Here is a 27,800-nt window from a genome sequence, read left to right as displayed (position 1 = left end):
CATTCACAAGAAGTGGAAAACAAACAAGAAGGGGCATGAGGGCGAGGGAGCCACAGCTCTTCTGTGCCCACATTGTCACCCTCCTCAGCATCCTCAGTGTCGTGGCATCAGACCTAGATAAGCTCCTCCCGCAGGCTGTTTGCTAAGACCTTATCTCTTTTCTCACTGCTTCAAGGTGTGTCACCTCAGGCATCTCTCTGGAATGTCACTCTGTCACTGGAGGGGTGGCCAGGAAATTTCTCTCCCTTCACAAAACTCACTCCTGGATGCCTTGTGTCTCAGTGACACTTAGGATACGCTCAGACTTGTGTGATTCCCTGAGGTGACCTGCAGATTTAACCGTCCACAGAAGAAAGTTGACGTTGTGACACAAGCCAAGGGGCTGACAGCCTGACAGAGGACATCGGTGGGAGCTTGCTCATCCTCCGGAGGTAAGTCGGTCGCCTAGCCCAAGTGGCCTCTCTACTTTGTATTGTTTGTGATAGTGGCATCAAGTAGCCATCAGGACACAGAGGGGACTGAATGGTGACTTACAGATGCAAGCCACGTTTCCATTGGCTGAGGGACATGAGGAGCGCTGCCAGTGCGCCCCCAGCCCATCTCCGTCTTGATAAATGGATGGTCCTACCACCAGATGTGCTGCTTTTGGCTGCCCTCAGCCTGTCTCTTGTGCTCTCATGGGCGACCAAATGCCAGCGGGCAGGTGGCATCTCCAGTGTACAGAGCCCACTGATTCTTCACCTCAAAGGAGACAATGGGAATGCAGAGGGGGGACAAGTCCGAGGACACCAGATGGCCACTTGAGGCAATCAAACACCAAGCCATGGATTGACACACGAGGTCAAGGTGGGGACAGTGTGACGATGAGGTGCCATGTTTCTCAACAGACTCCAAGTGACTGGATTACACCAGATGGTGCCCATCCCCAGACATGCAGACGCACACTAAGAGGTGCCCACTGTCTGTTAATGCCAGCTTTATGCATTCATTGACATGAATGGAAGGAAAAACCTCGAATGTCCACACAGCCGGGGCAGACACCTCGAGGCTTTGGAGTGGGGAGATCGATGAAGCGGCCCATCCCACCCGTCTGGTCTTCTGGTGTCAAAGTGGTCCACCGCGTCAGGAAGGCCCCGTCGGAATCTTTCAAGGATTCTCCTTTATTCATGCCTGCTGTAATGCCACCTTTAAGAGCATCTGGCATGGGTTGCCATTGAGTCGCCAATCTTTATTTTTCAATAGAGCCATTCCCAGCTGGCACCACCATGCTCTACTTTATCTGAGTGATCAGGACTGGCACACAGCGTCCAAGTGGGCACCTCGCCAGACTATCAGGATTACAAATAAAGCAGGACCCTGGATGGCACTTCAAGAGTCCAAGCCTAAAGAGCAGGGCGGCATGGAGTCCGTTAAAGTGGCGTGCTAGTGTCAGGAGGGCAGGGAGGAAGCCAAGGGACCTCGAGAACGAGCGCCTTAGGTGGAGCCCAGCAACCTGCTTGTGATCCAGTCAGACAAGTTACCCAGGATGCCGAGGACTTCATGGTGGCCTTTGTTTTCTAGGGGTGGGTGGTGGTGGTTATGGGAATTTCAATACGTCTGTTGTGTAACTTGTTTAAGTTGAAAACCTGCACTGCCTGTTCACGGCTCAGTGTGGCCGCCACCGCCTGCCAGACGCAGCATCACGTGACCCTCTTGTAGGTCAGAGGACAGCGCAGGGTCCAGCTTTGTGGCCTCACAGTGCGACTCTCCACCTATCACTTGGGTTTGTTTGCATATCCTAAGGATGTGTGTGTGTGTGTGTGTGTGTGTGTGTCACATTAGTGGGTGACCCTAAACGGCCTGGGAGTGGGACAGTGTCTGTGTGCGTGATTGAGTGCTGGACGCGTGTCACTACCAGGACAGTTGGACACCACAAGGTGTCTAACCCTAACCCTGTCTGCTCTTCACTCCACTCTGTACTCCTGTGACTAGAAACATAACAGCAGGTCAGGTGACCGGCAGAAACTCTCAGATGGGGCACACCTACGAGTACATGGGGGTCCAAAACAGGTACAGGCCCACTGGGCAAAAGCTAATTAAAAGGCAAGACTCGGTTACGGGACACGCCCTGGAAGTCGTAGAAAAGGAGGGAACTAAAAGCAAACTGAGCGCCATTATGAACAATGATTCACGTCCGCTCGCTGACACACCAGCACCGAGGACTTTCAGCCTTCAGCAGAAGTGTGTCAAGAAACGCAATGGGGGGCTCCTTTACACAAATGGGAATATGTCGGTATAGCGCCCCCCGGGGGTGGGCCTGCCAAGTCAGGACTTTTGTTCTGTTTCAGGCATTCTGTGTGTCTTCAGACCTCTGTGCGTGTCTATCTATCTATCTCTCTATTATGTAGTGCCTTTCATCTATCTATCTATCTATCCATCTATCTTTTTTATTAATTTTATTGTAATCATTCCATACAAATCAATCAAGTTTTACAAAAAGTAGCATTGAAAACAAGTCGACCCCCACCCTGGCAGAGAGCAATGCCAACGGAGTAAAACTTAAGGCTGGTAAACAAACCTAAACTGATGAGTTTGATAGGCCAATAGAGACGGATGGAGAAGAAAAGAAATTATTCTAAAATATCACTGATGAGATCCTGCCGGGTTATGAAGACATTCTGCGCAGACCCTCTGACTGAGAATTTGATTTTTTCCAATTTCAAATAATATAAAACATCGTCACCCACCGACTTAAAAGAGGAGAGTCGGGATTCTTCTAGTTTAGCAGAATAAGTCTGCGTGCCAAAAGTGTAGTGAAGGCCACCACAGTTTGTTTGTCCTTCTCCTCTTTAAGCCCCTCTGGTAGCCCACCAAACACAGCTGTTAGTGGGTTAGGAGGGATTGGGACCCCCAAGCTGTCTGAAAGGCACTTAAACATTTTGGTCCAAAATGAAGTTAATTTGGTGTCATGTGACCCAGTGAGGCTGGCACTTGACTGCAGCGTTCGCAGGTTGGATCTCGTCGTGGAAACATTTTGGAGGTTTTGGGCGAGACAGATGTTAGATCAGATCGATCATTTGGAGTTGAATAATTGAATGCTTTGTGCATATGGAGCTCGAGTGAAGTCTCTGCATTGCTGTTTTCCACTCCTTTTCTGAGATGGTGATCTTTATCCGAGTGTCCTCTTGGATCTTTGAAAGGAAGGGACTGTAAAATAATTTTATATATTGCAGAGATGAGTCCTCAAAATTGAGCAATATTTTTTTCCATCATGGACGAGGGTGCAAGATGAGGAAAATCGGGAAGGTTCTGTTTAGCAAAGTTCCTGATTTGAAGATAGTGAAAGAAATGTGAAGCTGGAAAGTTAAATTTGGAATGGAATTATTCATGGGATGCAAAGACGTCGTCTATATAAAGATCTCGAAGCAAGTTAATCCCAAATCTTTTCCAGATATTAAAAACTGTATAAGTTTGCGAGGGTTGAAAGAGGTGGTTCTCCTGCAGAGGTGCCACAGATAGAAGCTTCTCCGTCTTAAAATGCTTTCTACATTGGCTCACATTCTGAGTGAGTGGAGCACAACTGAGTTATCAGTCTATTGGTGACAACGTGTGTTTATTGGGACACAGAGCAGGGAATATAAAGAAGTACTGCAGGATTTTACTTCCAGGCCTGTGTGTGTTCATCTATTGGTGTCCAGGTTTTTATCGCTTGTACGTTTGCTGCCCAGTAATAAAACTGGAAGTTAGGTAGAGCCATGCCACCTTCTGCCTTCGGTCTTTGTAGGGTCGCTCTTTGGATACGTGGATGTTTTATCTATCTATCTATCTCTTATATAGTATCTATTATATAGTGCCTTTCACATCTATCTCTTATATAGTATCTATTATATAGTGCCTTTCACATCTATCTATCTATTATATAGTGCCTTTCACATTTATCTATCTATCCATTTAAACAGCTTCTGTAAGAAACAAATCACTCCCTAGGGATACATAACATTTTATCTAATATCACATAATGTAAGATAATATGACATAATAATCTGAAAGTTTTCATGTAATACAAAAAAAAAATCTGATATGCAGACATTCTTAAACTTTTAATCTGAGGATCCAAACAAGAGAAGCCGAACTGTACTGAGACCCACGGAGAGGAAAGACAGCAGAGCCATAGATAACAATGGCCTTAGAATAAAAGAAGAGTCCACGCTTTTCTTCTAAACACACACTATGTGTCACGTGAAGATCACTAAAAGAGAAAAGTGGAGATGAAAAGATGATTATGACATAAAGCGGCAGGCTCAAGATGGCAGAGGTGCATCACTGCCAGTGCCAGTGCTCAGTGTGACCCTTCAGTACAACTGCTGGCAACAGAAACCAATTTTTGGACGCGAGGATTTTGCAGAGGTGAAGAGATGAAGGGTCGCATAACTCATGGCGCCGAATGGGGGACACCGCGCATGGTGCAAAACAATGAATCACTGCCTGACAGTCTATTTACCTCATCTTAAATGACACCATTAAAGTAACAATAATGATTTCAAATGAGCTCCACCGTCATCAACAGTACATTACAAACATTTCCACATATCGCGCTTTTCATTTAACAATTCGATAAACGGAATAGAGAAGTTGATCAGTTTTCCCGACAAACCAGTTATCCGGTGACGGGATTAATCGACCTTGATGAATAATCTGGTGAAGTGTCCCGTCAGAAGGGTTTAATGCCGACATTGTGCTGAAGGTCTACCGCTTCTCCCCCCTGAATGACCAACAAACACACCCAGTTGCACATTAGCTGCACATCGACATGCGTCGGACCCCCGGACCAAACCTTGGTGGGGCCCCAGCCCATAATCTAATCTAATATAACTAGGGGGTCCCCTGCTCGCCAACCTCCCCAGCCTGCGCTACGTGCCAGTCACTTCGTGTCTCTGCCACCCGCGTGTGTGGACTTCACTTTCACCAAACGACAAATCTTTTCGTTCTCGCGGATCGGCCTCTTCATTGGTAAGACGCACGACTGAGGGCAACACGAATCAGCCGATCTGCAAGTCTCCGACTTTAGCTTGAAATCCAAACGATAGATTTGATCTCTTTTTGCTGTTCTGTTATTTCACTGAGTAATAATTTCTGTTTGTTTGCACTCATGTGATCTTTACTTTCCTTTTTTTGAGACTTTCTAGTTTTCCTTCTTCCATTATCTCTAACCTGCTCTGCATGTGTACCGTGCCAACATTTTTGAATATTTTATGACGTTCTAATTTGTCATCTACTCTTTGTCTTTAATGTCCGGCCCCGGGCGTGATTAAATCTCTTGGCACAAAGTCTCGTATCACAGGACATGTGTCTCTCTGAGAAAATCACGTCTCATCTCCTTCCGAGATTGTATTCATATAATATAACAGCACACACACAAAGACACGGTGGAGTGCGGTGGCTTCTCTGCTGCATTACAGTGCTGGCCCAGTCATTGCCCCTTTGGAGTTGGCATGCACCCTCCCATCCACATGGGGTTTTCAGCCATGAAGGTTAGGAGGACTGGCAGGTTTCAACTTGGCACTCTGTGAGTGAAGACATGTGTGCCAGATGAGTGGTGGAGCTGGTTCATGCCCAGGCTCCTTTTGATCCTCTAATGAGTACAATGGCTTCAGAAAACGAATTTGTGCAATGCAGCGATTGTGTGACAGGGAGGGCTGAGCAGTGGGGGGCCATAAAGCCAAATAACTCAGTGGGTGGGTGTGTGAGGGTGCGTGTTAACGGGCGCACATCCTATTCAGCCCTAGGATGCTGCACAAGGCAGCGGGCCTCTGGCACATCACCCTCCATCACGCCACCCTCCATCACGCCAGTATCGCTGAATCGCTCTGTCTGGCGTCTCGGGTTCAACAGGTTGCTCACCGCGGGCCTTTGTTGCAGTACATGAATGGAGGGGTCTGTCTGGCATTGCACTGGCATTTGCCAGTGCCAAAACTCATAGGCAGACATGTGGAGAGGTATGCCATGCAGATGAGTGTACAGTATATGAAGTGTCTGTCCAAGCGTGGTGTGTGGCACAGCGTTGCTAATCCTGATCGCTCGTAATCTACATGCCCGCTTCACCTGTAATGCTGTGTTTGTGCTCTTTCACAGAAGTCCAGTTCGTGGCAGAAGAATGGGCCGTGGAAGAGCGGCAAGGCTCCTGCCACCTATCGGTGAGTGTTCAATGGTGCCAAGTGCAAGGGTTGGGTGCACTGGGTGCCTGTGATGCCCAGAACTAGGCGGCCCGTTGGTCACTCTTATAACTTAAGAAGACAACATGTGGAAATAAGTATTTCTTCCTTTTTGTCAGACAATTAAGAATCAAGACAAAGGTTGGGCAATGCGACGAGTGTCAGTGCCAGTCACCACAGCCTTGGGGTTCCTGGTGGCCTTCCTTCTCACTTGCACCCTGCTAATGTAAAGTATTAGACCTAAGAAGTTAAAATGCTAGGTCGGCGTACACAATGGGGGTCTGACCCGTGAAAGTACACCTTGTGACAAGGACCTAGGAGTCATGATCCAGTGGGCATGCAGTGGACATGAACAAGGCGCTGGAGCCCCCGATAAGTGCACAACGTCAAGGGAGGTTGTCCTTCGGCTACAAAGCACTCTTTGTGCGGTTTTGGTCTGCTTATTTCAAGAAAGACCAAGTAGCACTAGAGAAGGTCCAGAGGAGAGCAGCAAGACTGGTTAATTAACGGAGGTATGAGTGAGGAGGAATAAAAGGTGACCCGAGTGAAGAGGAAGCAGGGCAGAGGACCAGGGCCGTCGCTTTAAAACGGGTTGTTCAACAAGAGCGCGGAAACATTTGGGAAATTCTCAAGGGCAAACTTCACAGAGAGGTTAAAAAAGATCGCTAACTAGAGACAGCTGACAGACGGGAGTGCCCGAGTAGGCCTGTGGGGACCTTCAACACTTGACTTGATGACATGAGGTGAAGCCCACTGGTCTGCTGAATGTTCTGTTTTTGTCCAAATTGTTCAAACATTCTAAAAATCCTTCAGTGACAGTGACAAGCACCTGTTTCAGGTGACACACCTCCATCAAGGTCCCTTCAAGAATCACCTTCCATGTAGCCGAGGAGCCAGCTGTTCTCATCCAGCACAGCCTTCTGACAAACATGCTCGGCTTTAGGGGTCTCCTCTCTGCCCCAAGTGACCGCTAGTGGCCCCAACCCTGAATCCGTGCCCATGTGCTCCTTGAGACCAGAGCACCCGTATCTTCTGAAATCAGACGCCACGTTTTCGACACGATGACCACTGGGGTTTTCTCTTTCTGCTGTGACTTGTGTGCTATCTGTAATGCACGTCTGTGGTGGAATATTTCAGACTCATTTGAATAATCATAATTGATATATGAGCATCAATGATTACATGTCTCACAATATGTTTGTATTTGTGCCTTCCACCTTTAGGTATTTATTGAGTCGTCTTCTTATTGCAGTGTCCTCACACAACATGCCAAGAGCTTTGTTGCTTTCACTCACCAAGGTTCAAGGGCTGCTGATTGGTCGAGCAGTCCTGAGAGCCCCGCCTCCTGTGATGGCTCCCCAGTTCACAAAGCCAAACCCCGGGGCTGCAGCCTTTTACTTGTTCCCTTTTCACGAGCGAGGATGGTAGTCATTCTTGGCTGTCACCAATTCTAAGAAATCCTGAAACACTTGCAGTTTTGCCAGAACTTTAAACCTTCAAGTTTCGGTTGTTTTTCTCTTTTCTGGAGAGTTTGCTGCCTTCATCCTACCCAAGTGCTGGCAGGAGCAGCGACTCGACTCGAGTGCCACACTGACGTGTCCGCACAGGCAGGCAAGCTGTGTATGGTGCTGCCCTCTTGTATTCAGTCCTGTCTGCTCAGCCCCTTGTGAAACATCAGCGCTTGGGTGAGCAAAGTCCAGAGACAAGGCCTCGTCAAAAGAGAGGAAAACGGCAAAGGAAATGTAAGCATTAAAGGTCCATGGAGGAAGGAGCAGACACATTTGTGAACACCAAACTAGAAGATCAATTAACAGTAAGAGTGATGCACCGATTGTGAAACTGGTCCAAAGGAAGAAAGTACCATCAACCAAGGAGATCCGCAGTCCAATTGGACAGGCCACTGCCGCACTCACCTCACTCGAGTGGTGCCTGTGGAAGAAGCCCAACATCATCCTGAACACCAAAATGTCACGCTCATCCTGCCGAGTCTGCCCTATGGATGCTGGCTCCATGGCTTCAATCGGACCAGAAGCAACTCGAGGTATTTCAAATGTGACGCCTGCCAAAGATTCTCCACAGCTCAATTTGCGATCGTATCCTAAACGGAGTCATCCGGAAAACGTGCGCAACAACCGACTGTAGATGAGCAGATCCAGCAGCGGCCGCTCAGATGGTTTGGTCAGGTCTACTGATTGGGTTCAGACCGCATCGACTCCTGTGGACCCAATGGACAATACAACAAACTGCACCCAAGAAAACGTGGCTCTAGCATCAAGCACGTTCTGCAAGACTTGAGGAGCCAACGGCTTGTCCTCGATCAGGTAAGGACAGTTGCTGTGGACCGCGAAGCATGGAAAGGCACCTACAGGTCGGCCACCACATCTAGTCAACAGCTAAGGATCTGAGAGAGACAGTGAAATTGGGTGAGCGACATAAGGCAAGCAGTGCGCAGTCACCAGCAGGCATCTGGCAGTGGGCACACTCCAAGGTTGAGACCACAGAGGTCTGTGGTGGGCAGGAGTGCTCAAAAGGGTGCCCACAATTCTTGCGTGGGGAGGCTGCTTTCATTTAAGAAGCTCTGAATTCATCATCTCATCAGGACTCTGATGGTCGAAAATCTACTCCTGGAAGAGGACGCACCAATCAAACACTGAGCAGCCACTAGAGCCCACCCGCTCTAAGGCATGATGGGTGAAAGCGACAGTTTCAATTTCATGTTGTGTGTGGACGTGTAACATTTGCATAGTGCAGTTCTTGAATCAACATCTTGAATTATTCTGCCACACGTGCAGTGTAAACCTGTCTCTCTAAATTCACTTGAACAGTAAAGAGCCACGAGGGCGAGTCCGCCTTGGACTAACACTTCCTCTGCTCTGTTCACACAGGACTCGCGTCAATATGGTCGCTCTTGATGCTTTCTACCGTCACGACGCAAGCAGTTTCCACGCAGTGTGACAACTCGACGATCAACGCCACCTCAACAAGTAAGTAACGCCGACCTCAAACCGTGACATACTAAAAGGGTCCCAGCAAAACAAAGACGGCAGCGCAGCGTCAACAGTGGTCATCTATACAGAAACAAGGCCATTAGGGGCGTCTAACTGAGGATGCTGAGTTGTGGGGCGTAAATGGACTGAGACCCAGGAGCTCAGATGGAGACAAACCGGCTAAGCACACAGACACCCGTTATCTGGCCGCGTAAACCCTTAACTGGGCTGCAGTTAAGGACGGTCGAGTTGGAGGGTCTCCGGCCGCCAGTCGCATCATTCTGAACAAGACAAGGAAGGTGGGACGGGATAACAGCAGATCCACAATGGCAAAACCCCCCTAATGCTAAATCAATCCCACGCAGGAGTATCGCATCCTGACTTGATTAGACAAACGAAAGATGAAACACAACGGGGATGTTTGGAAGAAACAGGAATGGCTGGGGTGGGCTTCACAAGGTCAGAGGAGCAGACATGCAGTACGTGGAAAATGCAGGCCTTCCATTTTGTCGGTCAGTCAGTCATTTGTCCAACCCGCTATATCCTAACACAGGGTCACGGGGGTCTGCTGGAGCCAATCCCAGCCAGCACAGGGCACAAGGCAGGAAACAAACCCTGGGCAGAGCACCAGCCCCCCGCATGGCACACACACACACACACACACAAAGGTAGAACGTAGGACCGCCAATGCACCTCACCTGCATGTCTTTGGACTGTGGGAGGAAACCCACACAGACACGGGGAGGACATGCAGACTCCACACAGGCAGGGAGGACCCGGGAAGCGAACCCTTAAGGGTCTCCTAACTGCGAGGCAGCAGTGCTGCCCACTTTGTGAAACTGCTCAATTTATGCTGGTGAGCTGAATGTAGAGTGCAGAGTTCAGCCGCACGTCTCAGGGGGCACAGGCTCCATGCTCAGTTTCGGTCTCACGGCAGCCAGTGACGACTTTTAACTCTTCTTTGCACGGTTTCAAGACGTCAGAGCATTTTGTCAAGGCAGAACTCCAGATACGGTCTCGTGTACAGTATGCGTGTTTCAGAATCCGGGGCTCTGCCTTTACTGGGTTGGTCACCTTGCCCAATTTTGGGCGTGCATGAACTCATCACCCAGGTCTGTGAGCAGAGCGCCCCCTTGCAGGCCCGGCTGTCTCTGCATCCCTCAGCCCAATCGATACTCTTGTACTGAGCGGCACACTCCTCTTCATGGACTCCGCTATACCAAAAACCACCATCTTACTTAGAAGGACAACATTTTGGGATCACATGCAGCCCCCGATCGGCCAACTGCCAAACATCCCCGGTCTGCGTCTTCAAGCTCCACAAAATCGAGTAGGTTCAGTGTTGGTAATGCACTGTGAAAAGTCACTGCACCATCAGGATACCCACAAGAACAACAGCCAATAGCAACATAAGGTTTACATGGAGATTGGATGGCAAATCATGCCGGGCTCAGTCCACGTTAGGCTCTGCTGGGAAATGCCATTGGATGTCAGCAAAACGAACGCAGCCTCTTGCACTCCAACACTCGCCGTCCTCTCGCTTCTTCACTGTTAGCTGACGTTCTCTTGGTGCTCCAGACCCTTGCTGTTGGCATGTAAGAAGTTCAGAGGGCTTTGGTTCAAAAGTCCCAGCACTGAGCAGGTCAGCAGTTGTGGTATTCCCATTGTCTTGGGGCCCCTGTGCCAGGGTGTGCCCACATTTTTTTTTTTTATAAGTTTCAGATAATAAAATTAATTAATCTGGGCAACTTCACTACTTCTTTGGCTGGAAATCTTTCAAATTAAAAGAACTTTCTCAGCACTTTTCCTGGCACTGCCCAGAAATACAAAGATGGACATAGGCCCTAGTGAGCATACAAAGCCAACAATGTGAGATAATAATAATAATAATAATAATAAGTAGAAACAAAATCAACACAGGCTATGAAAGACTAACAGGCTCTCCGCACGAGTGCCACACTCACTGAACACCACCAGGCTTTGGTGACACCCTGAATAGGCAGTGGGCTGCATGGCTACCAACAGACTCAGAGCTCGCTTATTGTGAGGGGCACAGTACACCCACCGCCCTGCGATTACACCCGTCAGTCTTTAGCAAAGTCTGACAGCATTCCAGTGCCACTCTGCTCCCTGGCATCACCTCCCCAAAAGCCTGCGCAGCTTCAAACCAGACTGTGGGCCTTTAGCAGACAACACTGAAACGATGCGCTTACTGGCTTAACGGGGGCACCTCGTGGACCTCTTCTTACCTTCACGGTTCACATGAAATTCAAACTGGCCACTCGATGAACTCATTTGATCTGTAAAGCCGGCATTTCCTCAGATGCAGCACAGTAATGATGGTCCTTTAACTTTCTTTTTCTTCACAGTCTCTTCAGGAGTTTGCAACGTCACCTCGGCTGATGAATCCCCTAACTGCATGTCACCCAACAACACAACCTGCTCAGCTGATTCCAGCACGGCGTCTTCTAATACATTCAGCCAAGACATCTCTCCCAGTCCAACCAGTAGCGCATTCAGCCAAGAGGTCCCTCCCAGTCCGACCAGTAGCATATTTAGCCAAGACATCTCTCCCAGTCCAACCAGTAGCGCATTCAGCCAAGAGGTCCCTCCCAGTCCGACCAGTAGCGTATTTAGCCAAGACATCCCTCCCAGTCCAACCAGTAGCACATTCAGCCAAGACATCCCTCCCAGTCCAACCAGTAGTGCATTCAGCCAAGAGGTCCTTCCAAGTACAACCAGTAGCGCATTCAGCCAACACGTCCCTCCCAGTCCGGCCAGTAGCGTATTTAGCCAAGACATCTCTCCCAGTCCATCCAGTAGTGTAACCAGCAGTGCATTCAGCCAACACGTCCCTCCCAGTCCAACCAGTAGCGCATTCAGCCAAGAGGTCCCTCCCAGTCCGACCAGTAGCATATTTAGCCAAGACATCCCTCCCAGTCCAACCAGTAGCGCATTCAGCCAAGAGGTCCCTCCCAGTCCAACCAGTAGCGCATTCAGCCAAGACATCCCTCCCAGTCCAACCAGTAGCACATTCAGCCAACATATTCCTCCCAGTCCAACCAGTAGTGCATTCAGCCAAGAGGTCCTTCCAAGTACAACCAGTAACGCATTCAGCCAACACGTCCCTCCCAGTCCGGCCAGTAGCGTATTTAGCCAAGACATCTCTCCCAGTCCATCCAGTAGTGTAACCAGCAGTGCATTCAGCCAAGACGTCCCTCCCAGTACAACCAGTAGCGCATTCAGCCAACACGTCCCTCCTAGTCCAACCAGTAGCACATTCAGCCAAGAGGTCCCTCCCAGTCCGGCCAGTAGCGTATTTAGCCAAGACATCTCTCCCAGTCCAACCAGTAGTGTAACCAGTAGTGCATTCAGCCAAGAGGTCCCTCCCAGTCCGGCCAGTAGTATATTTAGCCAAGACATCTCTCCCAGTCCAACCAGTAGTGTAACCAGTAGTGTATTTAGCCAAGACATCTCTCCAAGTCCAACCAGTAGTGTAACTAGTAGCGCATTCAGTGAACACGTCGCTCCCAGTACAACCAGTAGCGCATTCAGCCAACACATCCCTCCCAGTCCAACCAGTAGTGCATTCAGCCAAGAGGTCCCTCCCAGTCCAACCAGTAGCGTAACCAGTAGCGCATTAAGCCAAGACATCTCTCCCAGTCCAACCAGTAGCACATTCCACCAAGAAGCTTCTCCCAGTCCAACCAGCAGTTTGTTTCCCAGTATGCCCAGTAGCACACTGCCTCCCCATCTATTAAGCAATAGCGCCTCTCCCAGTCCACCCAGCAGCACACTGCTTCCAGCTTCTCTTAGCAATGACATATTTTCCAGTTCGCCCAGTAACACAGTGCTCCCCACTCCAATAAGCAATGGAACTCCTCCCAGTTTGCCCAGCAGCACAAATCCCCACAGTGTATTCACTAGCACCAGTTCTCCCAGTCCTTCCAGTTCCAGTGGCCCCACTGACTTGTCATCCTTCAGCACCAGCTCAACAGCTCCACCAACGGTGACCAGCACGCTGCCCCTTGTGGCTGCCCCCGTCGTATTCAAGATGAATCAGCAATTCAAAAGTGAACTTTCCAACAGGTCGTCCCCAGAGTTCAAGGTTCTCAGTGATCAGGTCTCGGGCGAGGTAAGTGTGCCCCTTCATCATGCCCTGGTATCTGTCCCACACGCTTTATTGATGTGATTAGTGCCCACTCACTCACATAGTGGATGAAGCAAAACCTAAGAGAGAGAGTGAAAATGAAATAAGGAATGGCCTTTAAAGGACAAGGATGCCAGTTCAATCGCTGGCACTGCCTTGTGAGGGAGTCCCACCACCTGGCAGTGCATTCATGTTAAATGTACCAAAAATGTGTTGGCTACAGACTGGCGCTATATAAAATAAAATGGGTCTCTGTATAAAAGGTGGTGTTCTCCTTCTGTCTGATATTTTGGTGGCCATGGCTCTATCTGGCTGCTTGTTGCGCAGTCTGATCTCAATTTACTCCTGCTGTCAGCACAAGGGGTGGCACTCCCTGGTACCTTGTGTTTGCACTCCACTTCTTGGAGGTCACCAGCTCAGTCATCCCTTAAATTTCTAGGTTGGCCGCCTTCTTAGCCAAGGCTGCACTGGCTCCAAGACTAAGTCCTTCACACCATCCAGATCTTGGGCCAGGGTGTGCCTCCAGCCCAGTGAGTCTGCCTTTGATGGCTGAGGTCTTTTTCTGTGACGAGAACGGTTTGGCTTAATGCGAGGGAGGCCAAGGTATACGGCCCAGTAGAAGTGGATGTTGCCTTTGTTGTAGGTGGGTTCAGAATTTGAGAGTTAGTCCTGTTATAAAAGATGAGTGGCACAGCTGATAGGTATGGGGTCAAAGCCACCTCCAGCCATGCAGAAAGTAAAGACTTCAGAGGTGCACGTTTGTGCCCACACACTGGCACTGCACATCATCCAGCCTTTTTGTTTTTGACTCTTTCAGCTGACCAGTGTTTACAGAAAGCAATTCCCAAAAACCTTTGAGAGAGTGGACATCCTCAGCTTCAGGTAAGCATTCAGGAGTGATGTGAGCCTGGAATTGGGGACATTCACCAGAGCAGCTGGCAGTTTTGGTAAAGCATGGTTGTCTGGTCCAAGTGAGACTGAGCCCCACACTTGTGTTCACCATTACCACAACATGTTTGTAACTTGAAATCACTTGGAGAATGTGCCCATTCTCATCTAGCTGTTTTCTTTGGCATTTTTGGCACCATTGGCACTCCTACTTTGCTCACTGCTTTAGGCTGGCTGTACAAATATGAGATGGAAAGCATTGAGGAACAGCAACCTTAAGGCTGATTGCTCGGAGATGAGGGCACTGCACAGGCCAAGTGACCACCAAGCACTAAGAAGGTGCCTAGCAGTGGCAGTATGCCAAGTTCTCTTGCACAGCTGGTCAATCCACCTCTTCCAGAGTTTACTTTGGAGATATGTGAACATCACATTTTTCATTTAGTGTAAGGCTTGGCTGCTTCCCTCATCCACTCGTGGTGTATGTGTCCCCTGTTAGCGTGCCGTGTATGCTGGTATAACAAAAAGAGCAAAAGTGCTCCGATCACCAAGACCACCCCCAGCACACATTTTCACAGATCCAAAGTTGAGCTTTAAAAAGCTCAGTCCAGTTTGGTGAAGTTTCAATGTGATATCAGTCAACATCATTAGCTGTAGAGGGGTTCAGATAGTCATGGGAAGAGGTGGAGTTGGTGGTACCAACAAACCTTCAGTTTTCGATCACCAAGACGCAGAAGATACCCTGAAGAATGCCAGAGTTCTATGTACTGCCAGCAAACTACCAGGGCCAAGTTCCTCCCTTGTATGCCCAGATGGCCAGCTGCAGTAGGCTTGTGTGTTTGGACGTGTTGCAGGCACTGAAGGCTGGTCATGGATGGTCAGTAATGTTTCTCTCATTCCTTGCAGCAATGGCTCCATCATCACGAATGTTAGTATTATTTTTCAAACAGTCACTACTGCCCCATCTTCTTCAGACATGGTGAGGACACTGGCAACTGGAGTACTGAGTAACGCCTTGGGCAACCTCAGTGTCATTGCCGATACGATAGCGTCAAACAGTAAGTCTTTCTTGTGTCAGATACAGTATGATGAGAACCGTCATGGATACACGATCGGCGATGGGCCACCCTGCCACTTCTCCTCTTATATTTGTTGGGAACGTTTTGTTATCTTGTCTACAATCGACTGTACTACCTTTCTTTAGGTGTGACACTCGGCTCCCTGCCTCCTCTCGCTGTACAGATCCAGATGATCGTCCTCACCAGCTTTGGCACCCCAGAATCAGACAACTTGACCTCCATAATCAAGCAACAGGTACGCTTACTTTATTTGACCGATGTTGTGTGGTTTGTTCACTAGTGATTCTGCTGAACCACCATCACTCTGCTCTGTGTGTTCAGATGGCCTTGATTTATGGAGACATTTGGTCATCCACAACTCATCCCGCTCTCTCTCTCTCTCTCGGCTTGTTTCTAGCTAATGGTCATCCTCTCATTGGCCTACAATGGGACCATCATCAACAGCAATGTCAGCACCAGGTAAGTGGCACTAAAATGTTGTAAACTGCATACACCCTTCACCTGTCCAGGCTGCCAAGTAGCTTGGCTACTCCTGAACTCCACCATATCTTGGGGACACTCCAGCTCACTTGTAGATGGACACTTCGGCAGGGAGTTGTGTGCTTTACTCCACAGAAGTAGATTTCTTTTGTATCTTTTACAGTAATCCCTCCTCGATCCCGGGGGTTGCGTTCCAGACCCCCCCACGATAGGTGAAAATCCGCGAGGTAGAAGCCATATGTTTGTATGGTTATTTTTATATATTTTAAGCCCTTATAAACTCTCCCACCCTGTTAACATTATTAGAGCCCTCTAGACATGAAATAACACCCTTTAGCCAAACGTTTAAACTGTCCTCCATGACAAGACAGAGATGACAGTTCTTTCTCACAATTAAAAGAATGCAAACATATCTTATCTTCAAAGGAGCGCCGTCAGGAGCAGAGAATGTCAGAGAGATAGAGAGAGTGACAGAAAAGCAAACAATTAAAAAATCAATACGTGCTTTTAAGTATACAGAAGCACTGCGATAAAGCGGCATTTTGTAGAGGAGCGTCCGTATCTTCTGTGCAAACAGCCCCTCTGCTCACACCCCCTCGTCAGGCAGACAGAGTGAGAGAGATAGAGAGAAGCAAACAAGCACCGCGCGGGAAGCATATCTTATAGCATTGAGGAGTTTTAGTTAATATGCAATACATGCTCTGATTGGGTAGCTTCTAAGCCATCCGCCAATAGCATCCCTTGTATGAAATCAAATGGGCAATCAAACTGAGGAAGCATGTAACCTAAATTAAAAGACCCATTGTCTGCAGAAAGCGGCGAACCAGCGAAAAATCCGTGATATATATTTAGATGTGCTTACATTTAAAATCAGCGATAGAGTGAAGCCGCGAAAGTCGAAGCGCGATATAGCGAGGGATTACTGTACTTTGCTCACCCCATGTTGTGTATCAATGGGCAAAGAAAAAAAAATTATTAATCTCACGTTTTTATGGAGAACTGAAATAAATAAGTTCCCAACACAATAGATGATCGAGTAGCAAACACTCAAAATGTTCAATAAAAAAATTTCAATTGACGTGTGTTGTACAATCCTGTCAGACAGCCAGTCGTATGGCCCGTGATGTCCCAGACACAAAATTCTGTTAAATAAACATCTGGGGAATCCTTTTGTAAAGGGCTGAAGACCCGCCTCCCCAGCCATCCATTGGTCAGGAGTGCTGACAAAGTCACAACTCATTAATTGGCCACTACGGTGCTTCACATCATCAGAACATTGTGGAGTGTGGTCTGCCAGAGGAGTTCAATTAGATTTGAAAACACGACCAGGTGGAAGGTAGCCCTGCATTTGTGCAGATCCCAGGAGCTTCAGCAAGCAGAAGGTCAAATCAACAGTGCAGTTTCAAAAAGCCAGAAATACGATGTTACGGCCTAACAAGCACCGGCGGTGGGAAGAGGCAGGTGTTCATTTCAAAGACTCGTCCTGTGTAAGCACGCTCCCTGCCTTTCATGAGAGAACTTTCCAGAAATGGTTTGTTTTAGCAGAAGTACTTGTGTGTGGGATGTTGTAGCAAACAACTGCTCATCTGACTTAAGGGTGACGCAACACGTGGATGTGGAGTTTTTCAGGGACGTTAGAGCAGTACTGGCATGCATTGAAGCCTACTGTGTCGGGAATGCTGTTATCTCCAAGTCCATAAAAACATGAGATCAAACATTTTACAGAGAGATGTGGAGAAAGTAGCAGATTAAAAAATGCTCATTTTAGGTTGGAGTGCACTTTAAAGCGATTTTGTAAGATCAATACTTAAAAGTGTGGACTGAGCAGGTGTCCTTGTGTTTTGCTGAAACAGCAACAGTAATGGATGGACACTGATGACGGCAAACTATGAGCTGAACACACCCAACATTCAGCCAGAGTCCGTGGTGCTGCAGCAGATTCACTCAAACAGCTCGGTGAACTACGACCAGACGTCCCTGGTAGTGAATGGTGAGTATACGGCCCACCCGATTTAAGGCCTGCAGCTTGATATGGTCACCTGTCTTCCTCGGCCAGTCCCATGGACACAAGTCAATTTCAACCATGAAAGCAGACACAATAATACTGTCAAGGATACAGAGTACAGGCAAATTGTCACTTGATCATCCAACATAACGTGTGCCATGTCGCCTCCCTCCAGAACCAATAGGCACTATAGAATAGGTGAACGTGGCACTCTATAAAGTAGATAGATGAGCAGTAAACAAGAAAAGGCACAAGCCATTAAATACTGAGGCAGGTACAGCACTCTTATATAGACAGATGGTAAGAATGTAGCACTGGCATGTGTTCAGAGTACAGAAAGAGTGTAACTTGAACATATGAATAAAATGGTGTCACCATTCTCCAGTACCATAATATCAAGAGTGCATTAAAGACACAACTCCATTTTATTTTAATAGAAAATACAAGTCACCATTGTGAATGGACGTGCCTTTCAAGCTTACCATTCTATCTCATATGGGCTACCACTCATTTTTTTCTATTTCATCTATATATTGTATATAGCAGTAGTACTGCCATGAAAACTGCTTTGCTGTCACCGCAGTTGTCCCCAGTGACCAAGTGAGTCTCGTCAGTATGGTCTGCTACAGGTGTAAGCTCAAAGGTGTTCACTAAGGGCTTCCTGCTGCCCCTTTCACTTCCTCGTGGCACACCGTTTACAGCACAAAGTGAGGGCAGCCAATGCAGGCCACAAAATTCCAGCCGTGAGTACGGAAGGTGCCGTCATTCATGAAACCTCCACTGGAGCCCACAAGTCACACCAGTGAAGCAGCAATGTTGAAAGGCAGTAGTGTGACCTGGAAAGCCAAGACATTGCAGTAACAAGAGCACTGACCATTATTCATAATGGATTCATTTGTTACCAGGAGGAGGGGTAAAGCAATTATTACCAGAGGACCATCTGAGTTGCTCATATCAGTAACTTTTTACAGATTGTAATCTTTGCAGAAATGTGAACGCACAGAGACTTTTACTGTCTATAAACCGTTGATACAAATAAGCACAGGTTCAGCTGCAAATCAACAGGTCAGTAAAATCCCAGCATTTCAGTGATTTGAAGGTGACTAAAATTACAGAGGTGCTCTGGGGAAAAAATGTATCCCTCCTGCTGTTGTAAAGCTAATCCCATCCAAATAGGGCTTAAGGCTCATCATCAGACAAATAGGAGTTGCTGTTTCTTTGTGTCCACTTTTGAAAACGGCTATCCATTAACCTAGAGGTGAAATTCAGATGGCCTGAAGTAAAGCAACTCCAAGTTTGGTCCATCTATCAGTGACTCGGTGACAGAAATTCAAAGACAGTACCGCCACTTTCATCCCAATCTGTGACACAGTCAAACGTCTCCATTCTGTCCAGTGTAGTCCACACAGCACCACACGAAGGGCTACATGCAGCAAGTGACTGGTCTTCTGTTGATTGTCACCCCCAGGAGTCAACACAATGTTCAGTAGCTTCTTCTACTCTCTGCGAATTACAAGCCTCAACTTCACAAACGACCTTACCAACAAAGGGTCCGCGGAGTTTGCTGCAAGCTACTCGAAAATTTACAGTGCTGTAAGTATTGCAGAGTCGTGTGAGACACCTGGGCATTGCACGGCATCTCCGACTGACATATGGTGTCTTCACTCCACAGCTGGCCTCACTTTTCCAGTCCCAGAGTAACTTCGTGCAGGTCTTCATCAACAACTTTACGTAAGTGTCTGCCACGCTCATTGGGCTTGCTGTCATTCTTTCTGACTAAACACCAGACTTTCTTCTCTTCACAGCCAAGGCTCGGTAGTTGCCAATACACAGTTTATCTTCAAGCAGAACACCATTTCTGATGCTCAGGTGCAACAGGTCATCTTGAATGGAGCAAGCAATTTGACTGCAGATGGTATCGTCATTGACCCGGCCTCATTCAGCACCTTTAGTAAGTTCAACTTTCCTGTCATATTCTTCCTTGCAAATCTCCCACCAACTAGTGACAAGAACAGGCAAGGAATTAGACAGCAGATGACAGACACAAACAGCATGGCATGCAATGGTCAGGGCAAATGTGGATAAGAGAGAGTGTGTCTCATTCTTAGCAAGAGGCCAATAAACATAAGGGGGTACATACAGACAACAAGTCCACAGTACAGTACAGCCAATCATGTGAAGCAGAGAATCAAAATGAAAACCTACTCACCGCTTTGAGTCTGTTTGTTTGCTTTGTCTGTTTTGGTCATACAGGTACAACAACTACAAGCACCAGCACAGCCTCGCCCAACAGCACCAGCTCTGCACCTCAGGCTACACAAGCCAATGGAACTCAACCAGCAGCAGCTACACCAACCAGTATGGCACCTGCTAATGGGACTACACAAAGCAACACAACCACCATAACTGCAGCTCCAAATAACCACACAGACTCTGCTTCTTCACAAAACAATACAATGTTTACTAGTGCAGCTCCAAAGAACAATTCAACGTTAATAACTATGCAAGGGAACATCACTTCTGCATCACCACCTCTGAATAACAGCACAAATTCTACCGTTGCACAACACAATACACCTACAGCTCTAAACAGCACAACCTCAACAAGTGTGCAAAACAACACAACCTTCACAACTTCAGCTGCAAACAGCAACACAACCTCCATGACTGCAGCTCCAAGTAACACAACCGCTACAGGTAAAGACAACACAACAGCCTTTACGACCGCAGTTCCAAATAACGCAACCTCAACAACCATCCAGAACAACGGCACAAACTCCACAGCTACACAAACCGTTGCCACAGCTACACAAACCGTTGCAACATCTGTGACGACCGCCAACGGCACAAACTCCACAGCTACACAAACCATTGCAACATCTGTGACGACCGCCAACGGCACAAACGCCACAGCTACACAAACCGTTACGACGTCCGTAACGACCGCCACCAGCACAAACTCCACAGCTACACAAACCGTTGCGACGTCCGTAACGACCGCCACCAGCACAAACTCCACAGCTACACAAACCGTTGCGACGTCCGTAACGACCGCCACCAGCACAAACTCCACAGCTACACAAACCGTTGCGACGTCCGTGACGACCGCCACCAGCACAAACCCACCAACCACCAGCACACCAAGCAGCAGTGCCAACTCAACTGTGAGTCTTCAGTTCACCATTATGGACTCTTTCACACCTGACCTTAACAATCCGGCTTCAGAAGCATACAAGAACATCACTGGTCGGATCATCAGTGCAGTGAGTGCCTACTTTTCTACTCCAGTTGGATAGCTTTGGGCTCACCACTCAGAGCTATGCCTTGCCATTGTGTTGCACTGTTTCTGTCTATTAATGTACACAACAGTTGTACAGTTAAGCTCTGTACCTGGAGAGGTGCAATTAGCCATGTGGTTCAATGATTGCTTCTCCTGCCACACAATATGCCTACAGGCAATTGGGCACCAGTCCAGTGAGCTTGCCTGTGCTTTCTGGCTGAACGGGTGGGGTCTCGTTGGATTTGTGTGCTTCTTTAGAGCTGATGTTTCATCTTCTGCGGTGCATCACTAACTTTCAGCTTTTACGTTTTCTAGCTTGATAAGGTCTTCATATTCCAGTTCAAGGAGAAGTTTAACAGGACTGAAATCAGGAAACTCAGGTAAGAATGAAGGTGGTGCGTCCCAGTCTCAGTCTTTGGGCGTACCACATAAATAACTCGGTCTCAGATGCTGCTGCACTTCATGATTGAAGTGCAGTTTGAGATTCAAGTGGACTGAACAGCAGAGAAGACTGCATCTCAGATTGCAAAGTTTCTAAAAAGCCACCTGTGATGACAATGTCATCAGAAAAGAGGGGATGAAGTGACAAGGACCTGACACTTGAAATCTCTCCCCTCTGTTTGCACCATCACTTATTTTCATACAAAAATCAAACATGGCAAGCAGATGGACAGTGCTGTCTGTGTCCTGCCCAGAACAGTGTTCATGTGAGACGGGACACTTGTGTCTTTGAGTGCACTCTTTCCCAATTTCATCTTGACCCTGTTAGACAATTAAATGGCTTCCCCTTTTATATGATGCCTACTGTACATACACACTTCTACTTTGAATGAGAGATGGGCAAGGACACGGTATAGGGATCTAGTGACTGTGCACCTTTTGATATTCTGTGCCAGTCGTGTTCTTTACACAACTTTTGCCACTTAACATATTACAATTCCACATTACTAAAAGGATAAGAGTCTTTGTGTCCATCCAGTTGCTATGTCTCTGCTATTCCATCAGATGGCACATCACAAATATTTGCAGTAACGTATTTTATTACTACAAATGTGTGTGATGTACCATCTATTCAAATGACAAATGCAATGCTTATTATTCCTACAAGCGTAACAATTTATATTCCAATAGATGGTTCACTGCAGACGTTACTGCTGAAGTCTACGTTGATTACTTAAGATTACACACTCTCTTAGACGGGTAGCACAGCCGGTCAGTTTCGGGGCAGGTGAATCACCACTTACACCTGTGACACACACATCACTCCTCAAGAACACCTGAATCAGTGAAACACATATTGTACCTATCAAGCTGGAATTCTTTTTCTGAAAGACAAGAGTCAATGATGGAGATCCCAAGGGGACAGTCAAAGATGAATGAATCACAAATGGCAAAGTGTGCCTCAATTGAGTTGGTACTATGATGAAAAAAATGGAATAGTAGGGGAGAGTAAAGGAAAGGCAAGCACGCTGGGAGCCCTCAAGGAAGAGAAGCCTTTGCACACACAAACTCCAGCAGTCAACTGTTTGTGTTTTTCTTCAGCTCGGGGTCCATCAAAGTTGAGGCTGACTGCATCTTCAATGCCAATACCAACGTCACCAGTACTGAAGTGGTTCGAAGTGTCGTACAGGGAATAAACAGTGGTGTGCTGAGCACCCTCAACATCAATGAGAGCACCATTTCTTCAAACAGTAAGTAAAGTATGCTGCCTCTGCTCCTGAATGGGCTCTGGTCCAGCAGCATCCAGCCCAGTTTTTAAAATGTCACAAGTGCCCAGTCCCTTCAACTGTTGTGTGACTCTGATAATCACTGGCAAATCAAGCCAAAATCAATTCCCGGAGAAGTGAGCCGTGGATGCTTTCTTAATATAACATGATTCGGTCCTGTGAACTCAACGCCCAGTAAACGAGCCCTTGGGTTCTTTTGTGTCTCACTGCAGATGTAACTGTGCGGACTCTGGGGCCCATCACTGTGCACATCGAGCTCATCGTCCTCATTGGCTTTTCAAGTGCACCTCAGCTCAACAGCATCTTGGACAGCTGGGTAAGAACCGTGAAAGCACTTGCATCTCGCCATGTCCCACGTGGCTTCTAACCAGCAGCTTGCTTTCTTCCTTTCAGCTGCAGCCTTTCCTGATGGCAAAATATAATGCAAGTAGTGTGAGCGGCAACTACACCTACAGGCGAGTATCACTGCCGAGTGCCAAGGTGGCTATGGGCTGCCTACCACACTTCTCTTCTAACCACTTGCCTTCTCCTTTACCCAACAGTGACAGCAACGGCTGGACCAAAGTTGTGACAGACAAGGTGGTGAACACAACGCTCCAGCTCCCAGATGACAATGTCTTTCAGGGTCTTGTAGCCAGCACAAGTCCTGTGCTTTATCAAATTTCTTCTGTGAAGATTAACAGTAAGCATGCGTTTGCCACTGGCAGACCCAACACACCTGATTTGGATGCCATACCCCAGGTTGTTTATTCATCCACATGAAGCTCGCTCAGTTAATTTCATTCAGTTTCAATGAGGCCATCTCATCTGTCACACCGCACTTGCACATGCACCATATTCTTCTCTTTTATCCTACGCCATAGTCAAGCAACCGAAACAGTGGCTACCACGCAGCCTCACTCTGTGTTATGTGAAAACTTAAACAGTTCAACAGCCTGACATCCCAATCAAGGAGCCGACTAAACAGCTGCTCTAAAACCTCACATGCCAGGGAACGCAAACCCTAAGTCTCCTCCACACGAGCAGTGCTGGACACCTTAATCACATCCCCAGATCTCTCTTCTGTGAAAGCTGGTGCATCTTCCTCATATACTTCACTTGTGGCCAATGTTTCTTATCTGCTGTTGATGGCAGATGTCACCTCGGTTCACTTGACGATTCCAGCAGGTTCTTCCATTTGCTTTTTCTTTTACTTCGGGCTGATGGCTCAGCTACCACATCTTGCTTAGGACTGTTTTCTCTCTCTGATCTGCCCATATCCAAGTCAAATTGTCACTCAAAGCCTTTGTTCTGTCCGGCGTGGCCAAGGCCTATAGAAAGGTAATCTCTTCTTTGAGATGGACGTCCGGGCAAAGCAGTCAGAGAGGAAGGGCATCTAGTAGGAGGCAGACGTGCTTCCTTGGACTTCCTAGGGTACATTCACATGGCAGCTCAATTCGGATTCTTTTCCAGTGTTGCTATGATCTTTCTTTAGATTTCGTCTGGATTTAGACCACTTTGGTGTGAGGTTATAAGGCCGATACAGGCACATGTGACTTGAATGTGACCTGTGCTTCTACACTTGAATCAGGATTTTCTGGAAACTTAAGACTTCCCAAATAATTGTATGTCACTGTTTATGTGACCTTTGTCATATCTCTGTGCTGAAAATCAAGATGGAGTTCAGTGCTGACTAAGCACGCAAACAGAAAATGAGAGAAGTGCTTAAGTGTTTGGGGCAACTGTCCCCTTCTAATACAGCCCAATTGCTGCATGTTCTCTGATGGACATGGCACACGTGTCCCCCAAAAGAGTCTTACAGAAGCACATTGATACTATGACTAAGTCATTTGAACAGTCAGAAAAGAAAGACAATGATATGTGCCAAAAATCTTCCAAGTCCCTTTTAACTAAGGTGTGAAAATAGCCAAAGGGGGCATATTCATCATCCCGCGTACACACATGATCCCGTGCTGCTGCCTCTTGACTTTTGTTCCCTTAACTCCGCAGATTTCATTGCACAAAGCCAGTACCAGACATTCCAACAAAGCTTCCGAATAACTAACAAGAATTTTGACTCCACACTTAGCAACAAGAGCTCTGCACAATTCATGAGCCTCAGCCAAGAGGTGATAAATACGGTGAGTACTGTTCACATGGCGTCTGTGCATTTCTGTCCTTCATAGTAGGACTGCACATCTTAAAGCTCTGCGACTTTGTCCACACAGGTATCCGTGCTCTTTTCAAACCAGAATGGATTTCAGCAGTTGTTCATCAACAGCTTCACGTGAGTATTAGCTGCTTTGTCAGATTGTGTCAGCACTGCCTCTGCTGTGTAACACTCTTGTTTGTCCTCACAGGCCAGGCTCCGTCGTGGCCAGCAGCAGCTTTGTATTCAGCAGCAACATAGGCTCAAGCTCACAGCAGATACAGCAGACTCTTGCAAGTGGAATCAGCATACTCTCCTTATCGGGACTTGACATCGATCCTGCATCACTTGTTCCTGGTAATAAGTTGTATGTCTGTCTTGTTGGCAACATGGCACTGTAACTGTGTCTCCAAGTGACGTGTAGTGGGCTGGTTTTGTACATTTGGCTTTCCAAGTTCTCCTCACCTATTGGCTTTTTGTCCCAACAAGACAGCAGTGCTATTGGCTCACATTTCATTTGTTTTTTTCAAGTGACTCCATCCACTCCAAGGCCATTCCCAGGATTTGCTGTGGCCATCATCGTGCTTTGTGGCTTGGCCATCCTGTGCTTCCCGCTAATCATTATTGCTGTAAGTGCTTAGAAGTTCATGCAGAACAGAAATATTCATTTTAGGCTGAGTCAAGGATGAGTCACTTTACTGTCTTTTGGTGTGGCACCCAGAAAATTGCAGCAATGGAATTTATAGAAGGGGAGGATGTTTATTTTTTGTAACATTTTGGCCTTAAGGAAATGTTTACTGGCACGTTATGACGAACAAAGTCATATACCAGTTTTTGATGATCACTATAGTACCGTGCATTACAGTCCTGAACAGAATGCTTTTCTGTTTCTCATTCCATATACCTGTACATCTTCTCCATATTCATTTTTCGTCTTGTTTCAGCTCGTGAAGACTGGTGCTTGTAGGAAACTGTCCCATGCTTTCACTCTCAAAACACCCAGCAGCGCGGACCTGAGGATTCCTCTTTGGGATGTAGGTTTGTCCTCTGGCTTTGAGAATTGGAGATTCCATAAGACTCTGTATATGTAACTACCTTTTGTTCTTCTCTATTCTTTGCAGGATTAGGAAAGGTGCACTGAAGACATGACTTCTTTAAAAATACTTAGATGTTTACTTTGTCCTAAACTTGCACAAAAGAAGACGAGTTCTAATTAATTTAGATTTCTATTATTTGTACTGCCACAGATCTTGAATCCTTTCCCTCATTCTCAAATGTCTCTTCAGTGATCCAGCTCAAAGTCTGATTTCACACACCAAATAAATAAAGCTAAGAATCAATCACAGAACACTGGAATTCACATACTTGCAAACTGTAGACGCTATCCCCTATTGTATACTTCCAAGTGTTTCTTCAAGATGTTTTAATAAATGACCCAGCAACAGGCACATTTGACTGCATGTCAGTCTTACCAGAAGGAGCTTTGCTAAGCCAGTAGCCCTTCAACTCACTGAGTGGTTGGTTATCAAGCCCCAGGTGACATGTAAAGGATTGAGAAAGTCATAGCTGAGGGTCAGTCTGCTGCTCATCACAGCAGGGTGTCACTTCCCTAAGGTCCACATAAAACTGAAGCCAGCTCAGATTCTACCTGCTACACCATGCATGTTACTCCATGATTTAAAGAAACACCAAATGTTTAATTTCACAATACAGAAAATAAGCAGGATTGACAACAATGTCTGTTTATGCCTTTGGTCAGCTCATTTTCCCAGCTTTGTTTGCACTTGTCACTTATACACTGTCAATCATTTTGAGAGACTTTGTCTCTCTGGATTCCTCGGTCAGACAAGAGTGTTAAATTACAGCACTGCGCATTAGACTAAACGTACAGTTCATTTCTGTGAGATAGGGAAAAGAAACTAGGGGGCCAGGTCCCTGAAGGGACATGCAAGACTGGCGTCAAATCAATGAAGGATGGGGGGCACTGATGACTCGCCCAGTCTGCTAGTGGGTCAGAAATGGTGAGAATTTCAAGATACTACAAGAGAAGTAACCAAATCGTACCTCTCAATCTTGATGGATGATGAACCACTGAAGACTCGCAGACAGGAGACGGTGACTGTGCTTAGGAAGCATAAAGTATCCCTCCGCACCTGTGTGTTTAATAAGTTGATAGCGCTCTGCTGTTTTTCTGACTTGTATTTATTTGTTTCATACACTAAGTGCTTGAGGATTGCTGAAAGTGTTATTTAGTTCTGATGTTATTTGCTAACTTAAAAGCTTTGTATTTTAATAAATAAATATTAGATGCTTATATGTTTCATTTTACCAGCATGTAATTTCCTGTCAAGTGTCCATTTCTCCAAACCTTTATCATTTCATCTAAGTTGCAAACTGTTCATAGAAACTTTAGCTTTGATTGAGTTCTTTAAAGAGCAGTTGATTTGACCCAGTAGTCAGTGATGGAGGGGACTGGGGTCAAACCAGGGGTCATATTTGTCTCTGTCTTACCAAGGTGTATGTCAGATTTTCTCTCCCACATCCAGTAAACCTGCAGAACGACTCCAACTGTATGTGGACAAGATGTCTGTGATAAGCTTACATCCGTTCTACTTCTGGTAAAAGACTTAGACAAGCCCTCTGTGAAACTGAATTTGACAAAGGAGGTGAAGAAAAGAAACCAAAGAAAACTGTATTCATTTTTAATATTTTAAACTAGGGAAACCTTGCCTTTCTGAGACATATTTCCTCCAATGTCACCATAAAAAGTGGTACAACCTGGAAGAAGACTTGGAATCACAACGCAGGAATGGCAAAGTATTATTTTTGAAGCATTAGAGAAAAACATGATCTGTCTTGCCAAGATGGCTTCTTTTTCTAAATGGCTC

General features: G+C 46.9%; 1 protein-coding gene across 7 annotated transcripts; it reads left to right on the top strand.

The window, feature by feature from the left end:
- The first annotated feature begins 278 nt into the window (after positions 1–278).
- On the top strand, positions 279–27,233 carry LOC120541086 (uncharacterized protein PB18E9.04c-like). 7 transcript variants are annotated; one of them, XM_039772382.1, is made up of 25 exons: positions 279–431; positions 6,112–6,173; positions 9,077–9,175; positions 11,548–12,068; positions 12,561–13,313; positions 14,146–14,210; positions 15,120–15,271; positions 15,418–15,527; positions 15,690–15,751; positions 17,626–17,762; positions 19,246–19,370; positions 19,450–19,508; positions 19,583–19,728; positions 20,031–21,040; positions 21,373–21,437; positions 22,600–22,748; positions 22,997–23,100; positions 23,178–23,239; positions 23,327–23,466; positions 24,774–24,904; positions 24,992–25,050; positions 25,124–25,269; positions 25,444–25,541; positions 25,857–25,946; positions 26,034–27,233. In XM_039772382.1, exons 2-25 carry the CDS (start codon positions 6,134–6,136, stop codon positions 26,037–26,039), a joined length of 4,329 nt encoding a protein of 1,442 aa, XP_039628316.1. In that variant the 5' UTR covers positions 279–431; positions 6,112–6,133; the 3' UTR covers positions 26,040–27,233. The 7 variants fall into 7 exon arrangements, with proteins under 7 accessions (XP_039628316.1, XP_039628312.1, XP_039628318.1 ...); XM_039772378.1 differs by having other exon boundaries at positions 280–431; positions 11,548–11,666; positions 11,745–13,313; XM_039772384.1 differs by having other exon boundaries at positions 280–431; positions 11,548–11,953; positions 12,806–13,313.
- Positions 27,234–27,800: the final 567 nt, after the last annotated feature.

This window comes from Polypterus senegalus, chromosome 12, assembly GCF_016835505.1.
Source record: "Polypterus senegalus isolate Bchr_013 chromosome 12, ASM1683550v1, whole genome shotgun sequence".
Lineage (NCBI taxonomy): Eukaryota > Metazoa > Chordata > Cladistia > Polypteriformes > Polypteridae > Polypterus > Polypterus senegalus.
The sequence above is the reverse complement of the archived record's forward strand: the minus strand, read 5'-3'. Positions and strand labels throughout refer to the sequence as shown.